Source organism: Acomys russatus, chromosome 32, assembly GCF_903995435.1.
Source record: "Acomys russatus chromosome 32, mAcoRus1.1, whole genome shotgun sequence".
NCBI lineage: Eukaryota > Metazoa > Chordata > Mammalia > Rodentia > Muridae > Acomys > Acomys russatus.
In genome coordinates this window covers 34,086,329-34,111,126 of record NC_067168.1, presented here as the reverse complement: position 1 = coordinate 34,111,126, position 24,798 = coordinate 34,086,329, and the positions used below count along the sequence as shown (strand labels likewise).

The 24,798-nt window shown below is 54.8% G+C and overlaps 1 protein-coding gene across 1 annotated transcript; it reads left to right on the top strand.

The window, feature by feature from the left end:
* The first annotated feature begins 279 nt into the window (after positions 1-279).
* On the top strand, positions 280-20,523 carry Gnai2 (G protein subunit alpha i2). The gene is made up of 9 exons (XM_051140055.1): positions 280-470; positions 14,635-14,677; positions 14,919-15,060; positions 15,246-15,406; positions 17,702-17,830; positions 18,158-18,287; positions 18,375-18,528; positions 19,237-19,450; positions 19,990-20,523. Exons 1-8 carry the CDS (start codon positions 353-355, stop codon positions 19,425-19,427), a joined length of 1,068 nt encoding a protein of 355 aa, XP_050996012.1. The 5' UTR covers positions 280-352; the 3' UTR covers positions 19,428-19,450; positions 19,990-20,523.
* Positions 20,524-24,798: the final 4,275 nt, after the last annotated feature.

The window sequence follows — 24,798 nt, the reverse complement described above, 5'->3', positions numbered from 1 at the left end:
GCCCTAATGTCTGCCTTAGCTGCGGCCCGGTTTTCAGCCGGCGCCCAAAGCCTGGACTGAGCCTAACTTCTCCCTTCGCTCCTCCCTCCAACCAATCACCATCCCCAAATTTCCCTTGGCCCCGCCTCAAAACCCGCCCCGGCCCAGTCGCGGGCTCGGTTCGCCCGGGCCCCACCCCTGGCCCGCCCCGCCGTCGGTGCGCGACCGCCGGGAAGGCGCCTCCCGCAGTCGCTCGGAACTGCGGACCTGAGAGCTTCCCGCAGAGGGCCGGCGGTGGGAGCGGAGTGGGTCGGGCGGGGCCGAGCCGGGCCGTGGGCCGTGTGGGGGCCAGGCCGGGCCGGCGGACGGCAGGATGGGCTGCACCGTGAGCGCCGAGGACAAGGCGGCAGCCGAGCGCTCTAAGATGATCGATAAGAACCTGCGGGAGGACGGCGAGAAGGCGGCGCGGGAGGTGAAGTTGCTTCTGCTAGGTGAGGCAGCGCCCGGTTCTGGGACCTTTGACTCTCAGCGTTGATTCCCAGGCTAGGACCCTGAAACCACCCAGCCTGGTTTGGACCCTACACCTGCGCTAAAAAAAAACCCCTAGGACCCACCTTTTAAGATTGGGAACTCTGGATTAGTCTAGATTTATAATCCTAGTCCAGACTCTAGTTCAGACCCTCAACTCATTCCCGGTCCCAGACCCACCCCCCACCCCCAACCAGAAACCAAGCCCTGCATGACTAACCTCCCCCTTGCTATCCAGTCTCAGAGAACTCAGACCCTCTCGTGGGTCTCCACACTTTCTAAAGCTTTACTTAAACCTTCAGGATTCTACTGGTTCCAACCTTCAAGCCCCCACCTGTTCTGTTTCTGTTGGCATGAGCATTCCTTGGGACCCCTGTCGAGCCCCAACCCACCTCCCTCTTTCTCCTATCCTCGGGCTGCGTTCCCTACCCTCCACCTGTGCACTCTGAGCCCTTCAGAGCCCCTCAAGTCCTCTGTAGCGTGAGTCCCTGTTAGAACCTCTATTCCAGCTCACCAGAGCTTTCTCTCTGCAGGTGTCAACCCCCAAGTCATCTGCCCGTCTTTTTTTTTTCTCCCCCCCCCCTTTGATCTGCCCGTCTTTTAAGTCCTATCTCACACTTGATTCTTCGCCCTCCTGCTCCATAGGCTAGGAGGAGGGGGAGCCAGGGGCTGGAGTTGGCGTAGCTGAGTCGGGCAGACCCTGTCCAAGAGGCTGCACTGAAGCCCTGCAAAAGTCACATCGGGGAAGAGGAGGGCCAGGCCTCAAGCATCTGTGGGAAGTTCCATTCCCTGGGAATGTGTGTCTCCTAGATTCCAAGGCTTGCCTGGGCCACGGCCAGGGGAGCCTGGGCAATAGGGGATGAGGAGCATGGAGGAGTTAGGGTTGTAGCCACTTCCAAGGCCAGGGAAGATGGTGGCTGCTGGGATGGGGGCGGTGGTGGAAGTGGAAGTAGTGAGACAACCGACATATTGCTGCCCTTGTGTGGCTGTAGAGATCTGCTGGCGGGTGCTGGGGTTCTCATACCCAGGGCTGAAAGGCCTAGTTTATCTCCTAGGATACTGAGTGGACCTGTTGGTTCCCAAAGGAGCCCTGTGACGCGGAGTAAGTGGTTAAGCTGAATGAGGGGCTAGTAGGAATCAGCTGCCTGTAGCCCCGTGCGCTTTCAAGCATCCCAGCTTGAAAGCAAAAGGCAGTGGGCCTGATGGTTGTGTCCAGTCTCTCAGTGGGAGTTAGAGTGGTTTCTTGTAGAAGCCTGATTTGGGAAGATGGGGGTCCTCTGGTTTGTAGGGAGGAAGGCCTTAGCAGTAGCAACAGCAGCAGCGGCAGCAGCAGCAGCGTAGCAGCGTAATCGGCTGGATAGTAAGTGGGGGGGTGTGGCCCCTCAGCCCCAGGGCCGCCTTGGGGCTTGCGAGCTATGTAAAGCCAGGCCCTTTTTTTTTTTTTTTTTTTTGCCTCGGCCTGTGGCCGAGAAACAACATGTATGTCTTTATGGATCCATCTGTTGACTGTCCCGGCGGACCCGGCCTGGGGGCACAGCCCCGGAGGTTTCAAAATGGCATCCGTTCCACTGCTGCCTCGGGGAGGAAGAGAAGGGGCGGGAAGGGGCGGCGGCCCAGCCTCCTGGGCTGCTTTGCGTTGGGCGCTTGCCTCTTCCTGTCTCTGCTGCGAGTGCGGCAAGCAGTGAGTGGGTGTCGACGCGGCGGCGGAATGTCCGTTGCTGCTGGGCCCAGGGAGGGCACTTCCGGGACCGCTACGTCCCAGTGCCCAGCCTGCAGCCCCCCATTAGCCTCTCCCAGGTTTATTGCAGTTAACTGTGGTAGCTAAGGAGATGTGGGTCTGGACCAGAGAGCCAGGAGAAGGGGGTTTGCACAGGACTCCCGGCCTGTTCTGTAACGTAAGGCTTCCTCTATCCTGGCCAGGCTTGGCCCTTGGAGCCCAGCTCAGCTTTTGGCTGGGCTAGGAGGGACCTGGTACCCCTTTGTACACTAGGCCGGCAGCAGCCAGTGGTATAGGGTCTGGCTTAGCACTTTTCTCATGGAACGGTCTGGTCCCAGGATCCTGTCCCTCTGGCCTTTCCTTCCTCCAAAATGGAACTCCTGCTTGTGTCACTGGAGTACCACGTAAGACTCAGACCCCCGCAAAGGGTGTGCAGCCAAGGGCTGAGAGCTCTGCCTGAAGTGGACAGCCCAGTCTTGGTGATCAGTCTGTCATTGCTACCTGGGAAGGGGCCCCTGACTTGACTTATTCACTTCCTCATGAAGGAATAAGGTGACAGTGGGATCCCAGCTGTAGCAGGTTCAGAATTCTGGGTGCCAGTTGTGTGTAGCAGGAGACTCTGTCCAGGCAACGGGGACTTAGGCTGGGCAAGTGCCAATCTTCCCTCCCAGCCAGAGCCACGCCTGCTGCCCCACCCGTACCCTGTCTCCCTGCGTACCCTGTCTCCCTGCCAGCAGTTGGGCACAGTCACTGTCACCAGGGCAGAAGTGGTACACACTAGCAAGATAGTTTCCCGTGGCAGCTTGGTGTGGCAAGGAGAGAAGCTGATACTATTTTCACTGCAGGGGAACCCCTACAGCTCCCCAGTTCAACCTGACTGACTCTCTAGGCCCAGATGGGGCTCTGGTGACAGCCTGCACTGGACACACCAGGAGAAGCAGTGTCTGCTGTGGGCTTTATGAAGGCTCAGAGTATGGATGTCGCAGGACTTTGTATCTTGCGTATGTGATTGTTCTCCAATATTCCATTCTTGGGTCTCCTCCCAGAATCCTCCCTGAAGTCCCACCAAAGCTGATGCAGCACCTCTGCTCCCTGGCTTCTTGCTTTCCCCACTGGAACACAGTTTTGGCCCTTGAGGCAATAAGGCAAGGCTGAGTCCTTTGCATCATCCGTGTGTTGAGTGGAGGCTGTATTCGGTGAACTTCGTTTGGGGAATGTACTAAGTCACAGTTTGGCACACTGAGCAGGTGACAAGTGCTCAGTGGAAGACCAATGACCAAGATTGGTGGTGGTGGGGGGATGCTGAAAGAAAAGTTCTTGGGTCCTTCTTGGCCCTATCACGGGCTGTGCGGGGGCGGGGGACCTCCGGGACAGACCCCTTCCTGTCCATTGCAGAGCTCCTGCTGCCTAGCCTGCAGCCTCTCTCAGGGCACAACACACAGTAGGGACTATTTGTGAGAGGGTGGCTTTACAGTCTCGCTTCACCTGTTTTGGGATGGCAGAACTTCAGCCAGTGACAGTTTAAACAGCCAGAGAGCTGTTAGCACAGCCTGAGAGCACCTGGGCTCAGCCCTGAGCAGCGGGCTGTGTTAATGCAGGTACTGCTCAAAGCCAGGGCTGCAGTAATTTACAAAAGGGAAGGGGAGGGAGTTTTGTAGCCTGTGTCCTGTCTGCGTCTAGCAGAAGGCAAGGATACCGTATCCGTGTATATATTAAGTATGTGTGTAGACCGTGAAGCTCCTAAACATATCTTGGGACAGGACACATCCCTTGGGGGTGGGAGAGAATACATAATACATGCAAATGAGAGAAGGAAAATGTAACCCTGGCGTTGCCAGCTGGAGAGGCATGGGAGAGCTAGCCTGGGCTCCTGGCTGGCTAGGCGCTGGGAGGAATCTAACGAAGGGGCTTCCTCGAGGAGTACCCTAGGTATCTTGGAAAATAAACATCATTGGCCCGTGAGCTGGTTCATCATTGGTCAGTGCCAGGCAGTCGGGGCAAAGAGACCCAATTCACCAAGGGCACCGAGACTGGAGATGTGGCCTAGATTCCCAAGACTCTGCTGGATGTTTCCTGGCATGAGGCTGGAGGCTCACCCTGGCAGGACCACCCCCGCTCCAGGGGTCATGTAAATATAAGTAAGAATCCTAGGACTGGAGAGATGGCTCAGCGGTTAAAAGTGCTGATTGTTCTTTCAGAAGACCCAGGTTCAATTCCCAGCACCCATAAGGTAGCTCACAACTGTCTATGACTCCAGCTGGGGGAGGGGAGGGCAGAATCTTATCACCTCACACATACATGCAGGCAAAACACTAATGCACATAAAGCAAAACTTGGAAAAAAAAGTTAGAATTCTGGTTCCACTTTCTGCACTGTTTAGAAATCTACCTCAGGGGAAGCCTTGCCTAGAGAGCTGCGAGTCTTGTACAATTCAGGGCCTGTGGGTACAATGCACCAGAGCCTAGAGGTAAACAAACAGATAAGGGGTCCTCTGACAGCTGCCAGGGCACAGTATGGGGACCCTCCCGGAGAGTTCTCTTCCCGACCCCCAGGAAGCTCACAGCCAGTGGGCGGCCAAGGTTTGTGAAGAATAGAAGTGGGGTGGAGTGAGTGCCTGCCTGGTCGTGGGATTTAAGGCCTAATCTCTGGGGGCCTAGCCTTGGGGGTGTGGCACGGCTCTGCGAGCCAGGTGGGCTAGTGCACAGGCAGCCTCCCTCCCCTAACTCACTTCACCCCTGCTGGAGCTCATTAACACTTGAATGGGGGGCTGGTCCGCTTGGGCCTCCAAGTCTCTTCCCACCCCTCCCCCCAGGCTGGGCAAGGCTTTGTCTGCCCAGGCGGGCCTGGGCGAGCTCCCACGCTAGGGGAGGAGGGAGGGGGGGGGAGTCCAAGGCATTTCTAACCTCCTGTCTACATCTTAGCCTTGCCCGTCGCTGCAGTGCTTGTACAGCCAATGTGGAAAACTAAACCGTACGGCACGCTGGACAGGCATAGGAATCAGTAGAGACGAGGTATTTTAAGGGATGCTCTTCAACTATGGAGTGAGGACAGTTTAGCCAGGGGCATTCCTCCTGGGTGGACCGACTTTGAAGTGAGTCAAACAGGTGGTCAGTACTGAGAATGAGCTACTGCTGTGGCTGGAGGTGGCCAGCCAGCCGGCTGAGGGGCACAGGCTTCTACACAAGCCCTCACCTTCTGTTGTCATCAGGGCCTTGACTGCCAGCACATACTCAAGGGCTTCTTTGGGTCTGTGAAAGCTTGTGGGTTGACCCCTGGGATCTGAGAAGGAAGGCGAGCATTTGTCTTATCAAGTGACAGCCGGAGGCAGGGCTGAGGTCGCAGTGGTCAGTCTCGTGAGGTCTGCCGGCCTCGCTGGTGGACGAGACTGGGTACTCGGGAGCATTCGGACCACTGGAAAAATACACTGACCCTGTGTGTCTCCTGCCGGCCGTCTTCGTCCGTCACCGTGTCTCTGAGTCTCAGATTGTTCCTAAAAAGTCACTGGTTCATTTGGCAGGGAAATGATGGGAACGCCATTGTTTACTCAAGAGCTTTCAGCCACTGAAGGACCAGGGCACACCATCACTACCACCAGCTAAGGATGAGCGGTGCCACCTGGAGCCTGGGTGCCACTGCCTCCACTCGGCTCTGTGCTGGGACAGAGGAGTGGGCCAGTGGGATAAGGTGTAGGCTTGGCAGCCTTCTCAGCTCTGTGGGTTCATTAAGAGAGGAAGGAACAGCCGGGCGTGGTGGCGCACACCTTTAATCCCAGCACTCAGGAGGCAGAGGCAGGTGGATCTCTGTGAGTTCCAGACCAGCCTTGTCTACAAAGTGAGTCCAGGACAGCTAAGGCTACACAGAGAGACCCTGTCTCGAAAAACCAAGAAGGGGGGGAGGGTCTGTAGGTTGTTGCTAGCCTCAGGGATCATATCTAAGACTGTTCTTCTGGGTGCCCTGGTGTGAACAAAGGATTGGACCATTTAGTGTGCCCTGGCTAGCTACCTGATGCTCTCAGGAAGCCCCCACCCCCCTCAGCTACAGGTGCAGGGTGGGGCCTCTTCATCTGGCCACACCCGGTCTTTTGCCTAGAGCTCTTGTTCTTACTAAACCCGACCCCACCCTCACCCTGTTGGTGTTTGACAGGCCTGAGCCACTCTCTGTGGTCTGGGAAGAATAATCTTCCAGGACTGACTGAGCAATGATTGCTGGGCTGTCCTTCAGGGTCGGCCTTCAGAATTTGCATACAAGGCCCTGAGAGGGTGCCAGGCCAGTTTTGAGTAAAAGTGGGGTCATCAAAGGCTTGGTGGGGAGAAGGAGTCTTTGAACCTTGGAGGATGCTGCCCCCACCCTAGCTGCTTCAGAGGGTAGCAAAAAGGATGTTGATTGATGGCAGTACCTACTGCGCCTGTGGAGGAGCTGGGGACAAGAAATCGTGTGGCTGGGCCTCTCAGGGAAATGGTGTCCACATCAGAGAAAAAGGAGGAAGCAGCCGGGAGAGGAGGGGCCCAAAAGAGGAAGAGGCCGGAGGGCTGCTTGGTGCTGGCGCAGAAGTGTGGCTCCTCAGTCACCTAGGCCTTCGCCAGCCAGAGGGCCCAGAAGGTTCACACCTGCCCAGACTCACCTGGGAGCCTCTGCAGGCCTCCAGCACTCCCAGGTCACTGGAGTAGGGCCCATCCAGGTGGTATCCTTGTCCTTGCCCTGTCCTAGCAACAGCTGGGGCCAGGATGTCAGAGGCGGTGCTTCTGAGAAGGATTCTAGGCCCCTCTTTTGGCCACAGGAGTGGTGGTTGGGAGAGAGACACCAGGGGGAGGTCCAGCAGGAAGGCGGAAAGCTTCTCTTGGATTCCCGAGTGGCCATTGCCCTCCAAGCAGGAAGGCCAGCCCCAGGCAGAGATGAATGCCTGGAAGTAGAGCAGTGGGCCCCGTATTAGCTCACTCTGGGTTTCCCCTGCCTGGGGTTTGATGAGGGGCCTTCAGCCCAGCCTAAGGTTTCTACATCCCTACTTGCTGAACCTGGGCTGGGTGCCTTCATGGTGCCTCAGTTTCCCTTCTGCTCATTTAACAGCAGATGCCTCTGATTGAACCTTGGCTATGGCTATCAGATATGGCTTTAGACCCTCAGTCTCTTTAATCTTGTGAGGCTGAGACGGGCATTATACCAGTGCCTTTTCCACCAATGGAGAAGCTGAGGACATCCAAGCAGAGATGCTAGGATCGTGCACCTGTCAGCCATTGTGCCAGGATTGGTGTTAAGGTGACAGGTTGATACTGGCGCACCTGTTACAGACGCCCATGTGCTCTGAGTGCTTGGGGTCTTGTCTTGAGGAGTCTCTTCTGTTTGGTTTTGTTTTTCGGAGACAGGGTTTCTGTTAGGATTCTGCCTAGTAACCTGTGATGTCATTTCCTACCTGCCCCTAGGCGTGGCCCCTGTCCAGGAATATATAAAAGGACAAACCCACTTACCTCTCTCTCTTACTCTCCTGCTCTTTCTTCCTCTGTCTCTTGTCTCTTTCTGGGGTGCCCCCTCCTTTCTCCCCATGCTCATATAATAAACTTCTCCATATCAGGTCTGTTGCCTGACATCTTATTTTTTAATCATTATAGTTTCTCTGTGTATCCCTGGCTGTCCTAGAATTTCCTCTGTAGACCAGGCTGGCCTTGAACTCAGAAATCCGCCTGCCTCTGCCTCCCAACTGCTGGGATTAAAAGCGTGCTCCACCAGCACCTGGCACCTTTCAGAGTCTTAAATCCTCTTTCGCCATGTAAGGGGAGACCCATGACTCTGTTCCAGCCTTTCTGCCTTCCCAACAGAAATCTTCCGGCTGGCATGGCTTTGTTCTGCACATGGCCCTCCTGACTGAGTTCCCACCTTTCCTCTCATTCCCTGCTCCTTACAACACTCATGTCATACTCCGCAACTTAGCATGTGCCTTGCCCTGTTGTGCCTCTTCCTCCCTGAACCTCCAGTCTGAAGGAAACGGACCAGAGGAACAGTGAAAGGCACTGTGTATAGTTTGGGCTGGTACCCTCTGGCGGGGATTGGCTAGACAGGTGGAAAGGCAGAATTTTCCTTCCGGGCTCAACGGTGGCTGAATGTGGCTGCTGTGTGGGCTTGGAGCAATGCTTCTTGACACCCCCCCCCCCCATCTCAGGTCTGTGGCAGGGTGGGGGCTTATCTTTCCCTTGGGAGTTTCCGAGGGAGACTGCTGTGTTGTCAGAACAGGCCTTCTTGCCTAGGAGGCTGTGCTGAAAGCATGGCCTTATCACCCAGGCCTGGGTACAGAAGGACCTAGTCTTCACATTCCTCATTGTGTGATCTCAGGCAGTAGCTGCCTTTGTGCTCAGTACGGGACTCACAGTACAGGACAACTGCTGGCTTGGAGTTCCTGAAAACCAAAGGAAAGCTGCTCTGGGCAGGCCTCCCCAGCTTGGCATATTCCCATGAGGGGTACATTTCACATATGGGGACACTGAGGCCCAGGCTGCAGGCACCTCACTTAGGGTCTGCCACAGTAACTCAGAAGAGGCCGCTATTGTTGAGGCTCTTGAAAAACAGCTAAAGGAATCTTTTCTAAAAAGCTAGGAAGAGGAATGTACCAACGACCTGGGGCTTGTTCAGCGCTGGCTCTTGCAGGTGGTAAGGCCTGAGGAGGCCTGGGCTGGCTGATGTGTGTTGCGGCATCTAGTGGAAGGTGGGCCACCGTGGAACTATTGCAGGATCCTTCCAAACCCCCACTTCCTTGTCGTCTCCCCCCACCCCCAACACCACCCCCAGTGTTAGACGGCGCTGAGCCTCCTTGGAGGGCTTAGGGGGGGTCAAAAAACAGCACCTGGAGGAAGGAAGAGAGGCCTGGGGTGGGGCTTAAGGGCCTTTGTCTGGCGGGGCCCTCCCCCCTCCTCTTTTCCCTTCGGTTTCCATTGTTCTGTGTTTTCAGACTCTGAAGCTGGCTGGGGGCTTCCCTGGGAGGAGGTTGTAGCCGAGGGTCTTGGCACCTCCCCCAGCCACCCCTAGCTGGGAAGGCTGCTTTGCTGAAACAAAACATTCTCCATGCTGCCCAGCCCCCACCTCCTCTGCTTTGTCTGCCCGTTGGGCTCCCCCTGGTGGTAGCTGAGCCCGAGACCCTGGGCCGTGGGGCAGGGAGGTGCTAGGATTCAGTTTGGCGGAGGCCTTTCAGTACTGAAGATGTGGCACCTCCCGTAGCTGGGCTATGTTCGGGGTGGGCATCTCACGGCTCAAACCCATCTCCACTGTGCTGCAGTGGGATTGTGGCAGAGTGGGTGTGCCTGGTGCTGCGGCTTTGAGCTGGGCTGCTGCCCAAGCCTACCCTGTGGTCCCAGCTGCTCTGGAGAATCTCTGCCTTCAGGCTGCCACGTCAGCCGCCTATTCTCCTTAGCCCATGAATTCCAGGGGAGCCCACTAGCTCAGTAAGTTGCCTCCAGGGGCGCCTTTTCTCAGCATTCTGAGTGTGTGGAGTTGGGGGACAGTGTCAGCTGGGAGGCTTCTGCACAAGAAGAAGGCACTAGTGATGGAAAAGTTCTGGTGTGTGGAAGACAAGTGACGGGTTCAGAGTAAACCACTGGCAGCAGGAGTGGGTTGCCCTGTCTCTGCAGGGCACCCTCCCTGCTCTGTATTAGCCTGTTAACCACTCTGTTTCAGGTGACGTAGCTGTAGTGCTCCACTCTGTGCCTTGCTGTGACGTGACCAGAGCAGCCGGTCCTCGTGCACTGTAGGAAGTGATGTTTGGGGAAATGTATGCTCTTCCAACAAGTAGGAAAATAGCTCCTTCCTTCTGGGAAGGATCTCACTATGTAGCTAAGGCTCACCTTAAACTCAACATCCCCCTGCCTCAGGCCTCTGGGTGCTGAGATTATAGACATATGCCACCATGCCCAGACACTAGTAACACTTTGTTTTTTAAAGTAATTCTTGAAGAATTTTATACAATGCATTTTTTTAAAAAGTATTATTTGTTATTATATATACCTGCATGTACACCTGCAGGCCAGAAGAGGGCATCAGATCACTTTATAGATGGTTGTGAGGCACCGTGTGGTTGCTGAGAATTGAGCTCAAGACCTCCGGAAGAGCAGGCAGTGCTCTGAGCCATCTCTCCAGCCCCTACAATGCATTGTTAAAAGAGCTTTTTAAATAATGATGATGATGTTGTTGTTGTTGTTGTTGTTGTTGTTATGTATACAGTGCTCTGCCTGCATGTACACCTGCAGGCCAGAAGAGGGCATCAGATCCCATTATAGATGGTTGTGAGCCACCATGTGATTGCTGGGAATTGAACTCAGGACCTTTGGAAGGACAGGTGGTGCTCTTAACCTCTGAGCCATCTCTCCAGCCCCTATACAATGCATTTTTAAATTATTACTTTTATTTTAAGTGTATCATATTTGCCTGCATGTTTGTGTAGGATATGCTTGCTTGCTCTCTCAGAGGCCAGAAGAGAGTGCCAGATCTCTCAGAACTGTGGTTACAGATGGTCGCAAGCCGCTGTGTGGATGTATTCTGGAAGGGCAGCGCTCTTAACTGCCGAGCCTCCAATCCCACCGCAGTAATAGCTTCTGTGTGGACACTAGCCTTAGGTGAGAGGCTTGGCGAGGAGCTTTGCATTGAGTTCTCAGCCCTCTCCTGTTGGAAGAGAGCACACTGTTCCCTTTCGCAGGTGAGGCCTGAAGGAGCTGAAGCTAAGGGAAAGCTCAGGAAGGACCAGTGTGGGCAGCAGGGCTGTGGCACATCGAGACAGACAGACAGACACACACACACACACACAGAAAAGGACACAGAAAGGACAACTAAACCTAATGTGGGAGGTGGAGGGGCCAGGATGGACACACAGCGGAGTCTTAGATGCTGTACTTAACAGGCCCATCTGTGGTGAGGCTTTGCTGGGCGGTGAGGTGCTGCTGTCTTCCTCCCAGTCCGTTCTCTCCCCCAGGAGCTCAGTGCTGCATGTAGAAGCAGATGTTCTCTGCCGAGCAGCCTCTGAGATCGCTGCCCTCCTGCGGTGGGCCCCACAACTGCAGAGGTGTTTTCTTTGGTGGGAAGAGGTGTAGCCCAGCGGGAATGTCAAGGCCACCCCCTGGGAAGCTCTGTGGATCCCCACTGGCCTCATCCAGCTGGGGGATGGAGCACCTGGTGGGGACAGGAGAGGCTGACTGTCGCTGCTCTCTGGCTGGAAAGCGGAGTGAACTCCAGGCCAGATGGTAGGAGTCATGAAAAGGCCGTCAGTGACAGTGAGTCTCACTGTGGCCTCAGAGCTCCCGGCTTGCGGCCTGCCTGAGCAACATGGACTTCATCGCACACCTTTCACTGGCTGTCCTGCTTCCAACTTCTTCCTGGACTCTGTCCTAGTGTCTCCCTACTTCCTGCTTGCTTGCCAACTGTGCCCTTGCCCTGCCTCTCACTACCTCCTGCCTGAGTCACAGCTGCTGCAATGACAAAGGGACCTCCCTCAGTCTCAGGGATGGAAGCTCCATAATGTTTTGTCCAGCTGGCAGAAGGGGCTGTGTCAGCAGTTACCCCTGCTGGATACTTGAGAGGCCTGAGGGGTTAGGGAAGTGTGGGGAGGCTCATCTTCAGCTGGCGGAGGCAAGAAGCATCTGGACCTGGCTCCTGGCTTGGCTTGCTCAGGTGTGGCCCAGGTGTCTGCCCGCTTTGCTAGGGAAATCCAATGCAGGCACTGGGCGGGGTCATGGGTAGTCCACAACACCTCTGGAGAGAATGGACCAAGGATTAGGTGCCCTCTTTACCTACAATGGTCAGTAGAGGACCAGTGTCTCACAGGGCCAGGACTTCCCAAGTTGTGTAAGGAGACAACCTTCATTGAGGTTTCCTGTGCCCTGGACATCTGCCACCACTGCCCTCCCACCTGTCCTCCAGGCCAGTCCATACGCTCTGTCTTACCTCAGTTTTCACCTCTTTAGCCTCTACTCCCTGAATGAGGCCTCAGTCCTGGCTGAGACTGATTCTTGCTCTGTTCCCAGATGGATCTCCTTCCTTCTGCCCTGTGGAAGCAAGTGGGATGGCTAGCTAGGTGGCCACTCTGCCCTTTCCTCTCTAGGCAGATACTCAAGTCCTGTGGGTCTAGGATTCGTGGCTGGGTGGTATGGGCAGGCTTTACGGGCCGTCTGAACACCCCTCTGGGCTTGTGGGATGTGAAGGAAAGGTCTGTCCACTGCTGTGAACAGCCCTGTCTGGTGGGATGACCATAGCTCACACACCCAGGCAGTACGCCAAACCTGCTGTCCCTAGTGCCCAGGGCTAAAGCCAGAGAAAACACTATCCCAGAGAAGCCGGCCTAAGGCCTGAAGGTTTGTGCTGTAGTGGTTCCCACCCCCTCCTGAGAAGCAGGCTTGGGACAGCTGGAAGCCCAGTGACTGTAGGCACCTGGCAACATTTGTAAAAACTCAGACCTTTGAGAGCTGGGCGTGGTGGCTCATGCCTTTAATCCCAGCACTCGGGAGGCAGAGGCAGGCGGATCGCTGTGAGTTCCAGGCCAGCCTGGTCTACAAAGTGAGTCCAGGATGGCCAAGGCTAGACAGAGAAACCTTGTCTCGAAAAAACAAAAAAAAAAACAAAAAAAAAACAAAAAAAAAAAAAAAAAAAAAAAAAAACCCAAAAAACTCAGACCTTTGAACTCAGAGCAGCAGGTGGACTGGGGGTGTGCCTGGACCTACTCTTTTGAGGGCCACAGCTGTGCCTCAGTTTCCCCAATAAGATAAGGGATTGGGTAGCGGAAACTGAGACTTGATGAGGTCCACCAGCCTATCCTGCTTCTACCGGTTTGGTGCCTGATGCTTGAGCACCTCAGAGACTGGGCTGGGGAGAACACAGTGACAAGCACAGCTGGGCCCAGGCATGGATGATGTCTAGGAGGAGCCATGTGCAGAGCAAGGTGGGGTACCCACAGATGGGACCAGCTATCTGCAGCACATGCCTGTTCTCTTAGAGCTGGAGGTAAGACTAGGACCTCCCTCAGGTTTGCTGCGAAGGTGGAAGACCTAGTGAGTGCAGGAGGTGGGTGTGGTAGAGTGTCTCCTGGGATGCATGAAGCCCTGTGCTCAGGTGAACCCAGCAGTAAAAGGTGCTTCCTGCTCTTCCAGATGACCCAAGCTCAGTTCCCAGCACCCACAGCAATTGGCTCACAGCTGTCTCTCACTCCTGCGCCAAGGGATCTGATGCCTTCTTTGGGTCTCATGGGTACCTGCATGCATGTACACACTCCACCCCACCTCACAAATATGTACACATAATTAAAAAAGACAAAAATAAGGCTGGGTGTGGTGCCACACACCTTTAATCCCAGCACTTAGGAGGCGGAGGCAGGCAGATCACTGAGTTCAAGGCCAGCCTGATTTACAAAGCCAAGTCCAGGACAGCCAAGGCTACACGGAGAAACCTGTCTCAAAAAACAACAACAACAACAAAAAACCCAAAACAACAACAAAAACTCTTGTAAAAACTGTATCAAAGGGCTGTGTATGGGGTGCATGCCTCCAAACCTAGCATTTAAGAAGCAGAAATAGGCATGTCTATGAGTTTGAAGCCAGCCTGGGCTACATAGTGAGACCCTGCCTTAAAATTATAATGATGGCAGGGAAAACTGGCCATATTGATATACAATTGTAATTCCAGGCAGTACAATCAGAAATTTAAGGTCATCTTTGGCTTCATGGCAAGTTTGAAGCCAACCTGGTCTGCATGAAACCCTGTCACAAAAACAAAACAGACAAAACAAAACACAATAGGTGTAAAATGAGATCAGAAAAGATATTTGCTTCGCGGAGTTGCTGTGGCAAACATGGGAGAGACGAGCAAACCTCAGAAGTAGTAGTCATGGAGAAATGAGGACAGAGCCTCTGCCAGGCCAGAGAGGCTTGAGTCAGAACTTGTGTACATGTGAGAGGGAGGGAGAGTCTGTGAGTTTCTGTTTTCCATCTGTTTAGGACAGAGCCGGTCCAGAGAGCAGAAGGCCAGGCCTTGGGCCATAGCCAAAGGACAGGAATGTGACTTTGTGACCCTTGTAGGTTGCTTAGCAGCTAAATCTCAGGGTTTGGGAAAAGGAGGGGTTCCTGCCGGTTTCCAATATGCAGGGTTCCTTCCAGCCAGCGCTGCCTGAGGTGCACAGGGTGGCAAGCCTGTAAACGTGAGAACAGAAACTTTGGACTTAAGTCTAAATCCCTGAACTCAACGCAGTGCAGAGGTAGCAGAGACCTGCAGGGAGCCTGCCACCGGGTTTCCTTAGCCACCTGGGCCCCCGCCAGCCACACCTCTGCCTCACTTTGTCACTAATGTGTAGAAGGTAAGAAGTAACTTCAGGGCTAATGGCAGCTAGGCTGTTTGCCTGCCTGCCCTGAGGAGCCCACTGGGACTCTTGCTGACTTCTATTCCCTCTGTTCCAGGTGCCGGGGAATCTGGAAAGAGCACCATCGTCAAGCAGATGAAGTAAGTGGTATGCCTTAGTCCCCCAGCCTGGATCATTATCTTCTTCTAAGCCTGTGCTGTCTCCCCTGCTTGGTCTCCACTTGTCCCAGAGTGCCTCATTGCCATGTATATCAATATGCCTCCGTGGGCCCGGGGTTGCTCCCTGTCTTTGGAGCAGATCCGTGCAGTCCCCAACAGTCCCAGGCGGCCATGTGCTTTCTTGTGGATTGTGGACCATAACTCGTGACATCTTGTTTATCAGGATCATCCACGAAGATGGCTACTCAGAGGAAGAATGCCGGCAGTACCGGGCGGTCGTCTACAGCAACACCATCCAGTCTATCATGGCCATAGTCAAGGCCATGGGCAACCTGCAGATTGACTTTGCTGACCCCCAGCGTGCAGTATGTGCACTTCCCCCACTCCCTCTCTCCTCTACCTGTCTCCCAGAAGCCTTCAGGGCAAGTCTTGTCCTAGGGAACCTGAGAGGACCCCAGCCAGGGCCCCCGTTCTGGAGTATTCCCTTCCCTCTGACAGTCAGAGACAGGATATATTCCTTTACCTGTCTGCCCTCCATTTCTGTGCCCAGGATGATGCCAGACAGCTGTTTGCACTGTCCTGTGCTGCTGAGGAACAAGGCATGCTTCCTGAAGACCTGTCCGGTGTCATCCGGAGGCTCTGGGCTGACCATGGTGTGCAAGCCTGCTTTGGCCGCTCACGGGAGTACCAGCTTAATGACTCAGCCGCTTAGTGAGTACTGCAGGGACCGGGTGTGGTAAGCGGCTCCTGGGTCCTGAAGCTGATGAGCGTCCGCTGGGGCTCTGGTGGTGGCTTGGGTGGGAGCCCTGGGATAGCCTGGAGGAACGACAGGCACGGTGGCTTTCATGCTACTTTAGGCTTATCTGTCTTTACAATAATTGTTCTGAAGAACATTTGCGGCCACCTGCTCTGTGCAAAGCGTCAGGGACACAGTGATGAGTGCAGAAGACAGGTCCTTAAGCAGTGACAGCTGAAAGTGTCAGCACAGAGGAGGGTCAGCCTCAATAGAACTGTGAGCCAGAGGTTGGGAAAAGGGGGTGGGAAAGGTTTGAGGCAGGGGCATGGCACATGTAAACTCCAGGCTGTCACTGAGGACACAGGACGACGGGGCTGTCTTTGAGGTGTCAGATACGGGCATAAGCTGGAGCCTGGGCCTTGCTTCTGATTTTTTGTGGAGCCAAGCCAAGCCCAGGACACAGCTGGAGAATAACAGTGTCCCAGGAATCCCAGAGGCACAACAGGCTTGGATCCTTGCAGCCAGAACCCAGTTCTGAGTCTCCTGCAGTCCAGCCGTGGGTCAGGATTGGGGCAGGGTGCTGAGAGGAGCTGGGAGGCAGCTAAGACATCAGAACTTCATGAGCACTGGACAGTGTTACCAGAGAAATGCTAGCTGACCTCTCCCTCCCCCTGCCTCAGCTAGCCGACCAGCCCCCTCTCCCACCCGCTCCAGGTCCCTACTGCCCATCCACTCCTGAGCCCACTCAGCAAGGCTAGACCTCACAGGAGTAGGTGGGAAAGGATCAGCCTGATCAGGATTCCCAGGTCCTACTTCAGTCACGTGAACAGGCTCCCTCTGTCTTCCTTGCATGGCCTAACTGCCCTTGTGTCATCCCCATCCCCCTAGTAGTTTCGGGATCGTAGCCAAATCTGTAGAGGCCTCCAGGCTTCGGCCCTGCCCCGCCCTGAAATCACGGGCTTAGCCACCAGCTAGCTGAGCTTGTGGGTTATAGAGGCAGGGAGGGGTGAGCCCTAATGGTTGACAATCAGAACTACTCCAGTGTCCCCAATACTCAAGGAGGATAGGAAGGATGGAGCCAACTCCCGGGCCACTTCCCATGTCCCCTGTTTTCCTGTGTCCTTACTCCCCAGACATTAAACTTCTATTGCATGCCCAGCATTGCTTTAGGGGTTAGGGTTTGGTGGTCACCACAGGCAGGTCCTGCTCTGCCAAAGTGCTTTTTGCCTTGACAGGATCATCTAGAGGGGTGTGGGGTGGAGCATTACCGGGAAGGGGGGGTGCACTAAGCTTCACCGCAGTCCAGTAAAACCACAGTAAAGTAGAGGGTCCCTAGGGGAGCCCACCTGTTGAGAAGGGGGACATGAGTGGAATCCACTGTGGGGCTTCCAGGCTAGGGGCTCCATCCGCAGGGGTGGGACATGGTATGCAGTTCACGGTGGGTGCGTCACGCTCCCCCATGGCCCTTCCTGTTATTCTGTTCTATCCCTGTTTCTCTGAGATCATTTCCCTTTGGCCTGGTTTGGCTGGCTGCTGGCCGCAGCACCCCTGCCCCAAGAACACAAGACCGATAGAGGGCAGCCACTGCAAGGCCTGGATCCAGCCTGAAGGCACAGCAGGGAGCTGGGCCCTGGACCCTGCCCTAGAGGTGTTGATACTAATTAAAGGCCCTTGTGACGAAGAGCCCAGGGACCTCTGCTGAGCAGGTGTCTGTGCTCCCACCTCAGCTCAAATTGTATTGAGTGTGAGAGGACAAGGACCCACTGGGCCTGGCAGGCCCCAACATGTTTAGTCCCATATACACCAGGCTCTGCAGTGGGTACCTTAATTATACCGATTAGCATCTCAAGTCTCTCCCTGAAGGACCCATGGGCCCCTTCCACTTTCTGTAGTTCCAACATTCTGACTCCTGTTGGATGCAGGTCAAGTTGAGGCCATAGCCCTTCTCCCCATCCATCCTACAGGTGGAAAAGAGGGGGGTTGAGCCCCAGTTTCTGTTTCCTTAATGATTGCAAAGCAGGCAGGGGTTAAAGAAGTAAGGATGACAGGTACAGCAGCGTGCACTTGTGACCACAGCACTCGGGGCTGAGGCAAGGAGGGTTGTGGGTTTGAGACTAGACTGGACTAAGTAAACCGGACCCTGCCAGGAGTAAAGGGGGGGGAGGAGGAGAAGGAGGGGAAGAGACAAGAGAGAAGTGGGATCCTGTCTGTCTGAGGTCCAGGTCAGGATGCTCGTTGGGCCTGCCTTAGCCTCTCCTCCCTCTCTGCAGCTACCTGAACGACCTGGAGCGCATCGCACAAAGTGACTACATCCCTACGCAGCAGGATGTGCTGCGGACCCGTGTGAAAACCACAGGCATCGTGGAAACACACTTCACCTTCAAGGACTTACACTTCAAGTGAGTGGCTGTGTGGACAGGGTTATGGGCAATACCTGCTGGCCGCCCAATTCCCCAGTCCCTCTGAGGGTCCTCACATTTCATCACCGAGTTTATCAGTGGTGACCTCCTGCCTATAGCCTCTCCTGCCTCTGTCCCATGTGACTCCAACCTGTCCCATTGACCCAGACTCAAAACCGGGAGTGCGGTGAGTCAGGGTGGGTAATTCCACAGTGGCAGCTGTCCCACTTTGGCCAGGTGTCTGTCCTCAGCCTGCCAGCCTGTGAAATGCAAGGGTGCCCCTCTAGGGCCCTGCTCCTGGGAGCTAAGTTGATCCAATGTCCACAGGATGTTCGATGTGGGCGGTCAGCGATCCGAGCGGAAGAAGTGGATCCACTGCTTTGAGGGTGTCACAGCCATCATCTTCTGTGTCGCCCTGAGTGCCTATGATTTGGTGCTGGCTGAGGATGAAGAGATGGTAAGACAGCAAGAGAGCACTGGGGGTGGGGTCGGAGCCTGGTAGGCGGCATTGGGGGCCAATAGCGACTTCTCCTCCTCTCCTTAGAATCGCATGCACGAGAGCATGAAGCTGTTTGACAGCATCTGCAACAACAAGTGGTTCACAGACACCTCCATCATTCTTTTCCTCAACAAGAAGGACCTGTTCGAAGAGAAGATCTCACAGAGCCCCCTGACCATCTGTTTCCCTGAGTACACAGGTGGGTCCCAGTGAAGACTATCTCATGGGAGGGCTGTTGGCCTTCTCAACAGGCACCACGGGGACCTGGTGGCTCATGGGTGCCCCCATCTGGACAGAAGGAGAAACACAGGACATATGGTACCTCGCTCACACAGGAGGCTTGGTACCACATGTGGGCCTCTACTCTTGAGCATGTGCACATGGGAAACATCTTTTTGCTTGGTTGGTTGTGTTTTTTTTTTTTTAAAGATTTATTTAATTGTCATGTATAGAGTGTTCTGCCTGCATATATGCCTGCACACCAGAAGAGGGCACCAGATCTCATTACAGATGGTTGTGAGCCACCATGTAGATGCTGGGAATAGATCTCAGGACCTTTGGAAGACAAGCCAGTGCTTTTAACCTCTGAGCCATCTTTCCAGCCCTTGTTTGTTTTTTGAGACAGGATTTTTCTGTGGAGTCCTGGCTGTCCTGGACTCGCTTTGTAGACCAGGGTGGCCTTGAATGCACAGCCATCTACCTGCCTCTGCCTCCCGAGTGCTGGGATTGCAGACGTGTGCTACCTTGCCAGCCTGGGAAACATCCTTCATACAGAACATGCACTTACACGTGAACATGACGTGCACATTTAACATGCTTGTCTATCATATGCACAGATCCTTGCTGTACAGGCAGGAAGGAGCCCACCTGCCTTCAACATACAGAAGTCTCTGTTTGTCTTCCTTAGGGGCCAACAAGTATGATGAGGCAGCCAGCTACATCCAGAGCAAGTTTGAGGACCTGAATAAACGCAAAGACACCAAGGAGATATATACGCACTTCACGTGCGCCACCGACACCAAGAACGTGCAGTTTGTGTTTGATGCCGTCACTGACGTCATCATCAAGAACAACCTGAAGGACTGTGGCCTCTTCTGAGGGGCAGCGGGCCTGGCAGGACGGTGAGTCAGAAGGAGGCAAGGCACGGTGCTGGGAAGCAGACATACTGAGACCCTTGAGCAGAGAGGGCATGGGGCTTGGGGGCCCAGGGGAAGTCCTTTGGGAGCATTCAGGCTGGGAGAGAAAGGGTGGGCAGGGCGAGGGAGGGCAGAGAAGGACCTGGGTCTCCCCTGGCAGAACTAAAGAACTGTTCCATGTTCTTCGGAAGAAACTGCCTACCCGCCCCCAAGTCATATTAGCCTAGTCGAGACGCATAAAGAGACCGGACCACCCCGCTGCTCACAGCTTGACACTTGTTCTTAGACATCTGTCTCTCAGACCTGAGAAGCCGAGGCCCAGGCTAGCCCCACTGGCCCTGGTGGACATGCAGTGACCGCCAGTGTCACTACACACACCCTGTAACCCAGCAACAGAAGCTGGCCCCTGGGCACAGCTGTGTCCCTGGTAACAAGCAGGTGGGGGGCGGGGAAGAAGGTCATTGTCTAGAGAGAGGCAAGAAGAGCCTCATGTAACCCAAGCTGTATCTGTCCTCCACCTCCAGGGCCACCGCCGACTCTGCTCCCTACTACCCCTGAGGAAGATGGGGGCAAGAAGACCATGCTCCCTGCCTGTTGTCCCCCTCTCCCCCAGCTGCTTCTCCCATCTTTTCTCTCTGTTTCAGCTCCCCTGCCCCCCTCCCCCAGCTCTAGCCTTGTGGGGAGGGGTTGCCACAGGCCTCCCTGTTTGAAGCCCACCTTTGTCTGAGGTTGGGCGTGGCCATGGTACACCATTCCTGGTTTTCTAACCGTTGTGTTGTTCTGGGGTGAGGGGGGGGTGGCGCATGCAGAGTTTCCCAAGGCCTGTGTCTGGAGAAGTATCCACTTCTCCAGCCTAGACCCCTGGCTTTGTCCAACACCAGCCCTGACCCAAGTCCAAATGTTTACAGGGAGCCTCCCGCCTACCCCACCCTCTGCCGCTCGGAGGCCCCAAAGGAAAAAGCACAAGAATCGTGAGTGACACCGCCATTCCTGGGGACGCACAGTCCACCTGCTTACTCTCGTAGCTTTAAAGAGAGAAAGAAAGAAAAAGAAAGTAACGGGAAAAAAGAAGAAAACCGCAAATCTAGAAAACTTTTTAGAGAAACCTATTTAAAGCTGTCAGGTCCTGACCAGCATCCCCCCCGCCCTGCCCCAGCCCCTCTCCAGCGATTCTGTGCCTTCAGTGTGTCTGCGTGTTTACACCTGACCCCCTTCAGGCGGCCCCCTGCCCTGCCCTCCACGGAATTGGATTCCAAGGGCTGTTCCAGACAACTGCCAATGTCACTGAGGGCCCTGCCCTGAAGCCCTGGGCCCAGGCTCCATTAACCTAAATGTAGCTCCTTAGCGCTAATCTAGGAACCGCCGCTGCCTGCTGAGGGGCCAGGCCCCTCGTGCCCTCACCCCAGGCCCGGGTCCTTCAGCGTTGAACACTTCCTTGCTTTTTTCACATGTTTTATGGAATTGTTCACATGATTTGAAATAATAAAATGTAGAAAGAAAACAAGAGCTGCTGCTTGCTCTTTTTTTCCCCCTGGGAACTGAGTGAGAGGAGGGTGGGTTACACTCCAGTGACTCGCCTGGGATGAGGCCTTGCACATTCAGGCTTCCTAGGCAGAGCTCAGTTCTAATTCTCTGAGCTTTAGTTTGCCCTCTGGACTGGTCAGCTTACATGTTAGAGGCTATGCAGCCTTCTTTTCCTAGCTTTGCAGTCTGGGGTCTGGGGCAGTCTTCGCTCCTGCGGAACCTTGGGAGTTCTAGAGGGTTCTTCCAAGTTGGGTGTAGCAGAGGTACCTGGCCAGTCATAGGGTTGGTTGGTTGGTTGTTCCGAGACAGGGTTTCTCTGCGGAGCCCTGGCTGTCCTGTACGCACTCTGTAGACCAGGCTAGCCTTGAATTAATTCACAGAGATCCTCCTCTGCCTCCCGAGTGCTGGGATTAAAAGCGTGTGCATGGCTCTGGCCAGTCTTTAATGCAAAAGATAATGACTTTTGACTTATTGGCACAGAAACCCAAAGACAGTTTAAGGGGTTTAAGTCACACAGACATGTGGGCTGTACCTCTTGACTTGACCAAGACTCAGAAGCTAGGAATGGTGGCACATGCTTCTAATTCTAGCCCACAGGAGGCTGAGGCGGGAGGTTGATCAAGGGTTCCAGACCAGCCTGGGCTACATACTCAAAACCCAAGTCACCTTCAGGGATCAGGGAACGTTGTAAAAGCGGGACAAACAAAACGAGGGTTGCAAAAAGGTAGAATGTTGTAGAGCAATTTTCCAGGTTGTGTGGGCCTGGTCAACGGCCTGTCATGGGAGGAGGAGGTGGCTCGCCAAGCCCCAACTCACTGGTTGATGGAGGAGAGACATTTTCTTCAGTGTTGTAGCCCCTGGTAAGGTGCCCACACTTGTGGAAGCAATCCTGCTGAAATTCTGTGTCACTAAAAAAGTTGAAAGTGGAAGAGTTAGACTAGTTGGGGAGAGGAAGGGAAGGAGGTTAATAGGATAAAAGTTCATTTTATACTCGTTGAAATGTCACAATGAAACGCGTTATTGTGCATAATTAACATTCTAATAACGATTTTTTTTTTTTTAAGTGCCAGAATCAGAGGGTTGGGGACAGGCTGTCGCGGCAGGGTTCATGGGGGGCCTGTCACTGGCCGCATTGGAAAGTTGAAGTGGAAGATATAAAGCTAAGGGAAATGCTGGGTGCCTGTGCAATGGGCGTGGGCAGAGTACGGAGCTAAACTCCTGGGTTTTCTTCTAGAAACAGCCTGGGCAGCAGCGGGGTGATCCTGCTCCCCAGGGGACTAGGCTAAAGATCGGCCCCAACTGGGCTGAGCTCTGAGGTCTCTTGCCGTCGGCCGCCAGGGGGCGCCACAGCCCGCCTTCTCCACTGCTGATCTGGTCACGCAGGCTGACGTCACCGGGTCCCATGGAGGACGCTGGACACAAAAGCAGCTTTGTGTGGCACTGGAGGCTCCGCGCCCGCCTGCAGCCTGACAAAGCGGCTGGGTCTTGGGGCGGGCGGGGGTCGGCGCCGCGGAGGCGGGGGGTGGGGGGGGGTGGGTGGGTAGGGATTGGACCTGGGACCTGGGACTTCGCCTCCTTACACCTGTCAGTGGCGACAGGCCACCAGGCCTCTGAGGCTGGCAGGAGATGAAAGGTTGTGGCGGCGGGTCGGAAGGAGCGCCTGCTTCCCTAGGCCTCTGCCCCGCCCTAGTTCCTCAGGCCATTCCGGCTACCTCTGCCACCGGGTACGATTGACAAGAACAGGATCCTCCGCCATCCCCCAAACCCCTGCCTTTCCTTAGAGGCTCAGGCCTGAACCCCGATGTGCGCAGGCGGACTGGAGCTATTCCAGGGCCACCATACCCGCCCAGCAGGAAGCAAGTACCGGAGATGGTTCCTTCCTTCTGTCCTGAGGGGAACCCCGGCACAGAGGGCCATTGAGCGACCGGCATTGTCTGCCTGATGCACCCGGTGCCTCCCTGCCTGGGTGGGCCATCTAGGACGCTGCCCTGGATCCCCTGGGTCTCACTTGGCATTGCGTCTGGGTGTGGTTTTGGCAAGCAGGGCTTACCCGGGTACAGACAATTAGGCCCCCACCTGCCCTTGGCCCTTCCTACTCTAGCTCTGAGTTGGAGGGCATAAGGCTTCATTGTCCCAAGACCGGAGGGGGTGGCTTCTCAATTCAGCCTTTCTTTGGCTGGTGGGAAATTCCCAGCCATGCGTGGGGGAGTGGGGGTGGGGGGTAAAGAGGAGGCAAAAAAGACCAGGTATCCTGAACCCTAACTAGAGGTACCCAGTGAGGTAGGCATCTCCCGGTGCTTGGAGCTGTTCTTGGCTGAGCCCCAGCAGTTCCTCCTCCTTTCTTGGGAACAGTTGAGTGAGGAAAAGAGAAATTGAGCTCTTTCTCTAGAACTCTCCCAGTGTCCACACCCATGGGCAGCTGCACTATGAGGTCTAAGACCCTTAGCGGGATATGCAGAGTCAAGTAGGGAGCCGAGCTTCAGTTTTCAGTATAGGATGGGCAGTCCCCCGGCCTGTGAGAGGAATATACCGCGAGGCTGGTCTGTCTCCAAGAGAGCCTGGCTCACTTGAAATAGTTGCTGGGGCTACTGATGTGGTTGGTGGCGGCCTTGGTATTTTTAACCTATTTGTAGGGCAGCTGAACAGCTGGGAAGGAGGAACAGCCCCTAAGAGTCAGAGGCCTAAAGAAGGGAGCAGAGCAAATGGGAGACTGTGGGGAGGAGGCAGGCCCAGCAGGCAGGTGGAGACAAATGCCGCCGCCCTGTGAAGACCAGGAAAGAGGCCCTTCCTTGCACCATAGCTAGGGCTTTGAGACTGCAGGAACTGCCTAGTCCTGATGGAACCTCTCACCGTGTTTCAAAGCAGACCTAAAGTTGGGCATGGTGGCGCATGCCTTTAATCCCAGCACTCAGGAGGCAGAGGCAGGCAGACCGCTGTGAGTTCGAGGCCAGCCTGGTCTACAAAGCGAGTCCAGGACAGCCAAGGCTACACAGAGAAACCCTGTCTCGAAAAACGGGGGGGGGGGGGGAGCAGACCTAACACATTTTTTTTTTTTTGAGACAGGGTTTCTCTGTGTAGCCTTGGCTGTCCTGGACTCGCTTTGTAGACCAGGCTGGCCTCGAACTCACAGTGATCTGCCTGCCTCTGCCTCCCGAGTGCTGGGATTAAAGGCGGGAGGCATCACGCCCGGCTGACCTAACACATTTTTGTGTTAACATCTTATTTGTGTGTATATGATAGTGGTGTGTAAGTACGTTGTGCTTGTGTGTGCCACAACATGCGTGTAGAGGTCAGAGGACAATGTGTGGGATTCAGTTCTCTCCTTTTGCCATGTATATCCCAGGACTGAACTCCAAACTGTCAGGTTTGGTGGCGAACACCCTTACCTGCTGAGCTATCTCAACAGCCCCAGAGCCCTAACTTCTGATGTCCCTCAAGAATCATCACATACGCCGGGCGGTGGTGGCGCACGCCTTTAATCCCGGCACTTGGGAGGCAGAGGCAGGTAGATCGCTGTGAGTTCGAGGCCAGTCTGGTCTACAAAGTGAGCCCAAGACAGCCAGGGCTACACAGAGAAACCCTGTCTCGAAAAAACAAAACAAAAACATACAAAAAACAAAACAAAGTAAAACAAAAGAATCATCACACCTGTACCCTTAGACCAAGATGGCCACGCGCAGCAGCCCTGCCTTCAGCCGCCTGGCTAGTGGCAAGGCCAGCCAGGATCGCAGTGTCCTTGGGAGATAGGAAGGGATGGCAATAAGAGGACAGTGTGTTCAGCCAGGCAGTGGTGACACCTGCCTTTAATT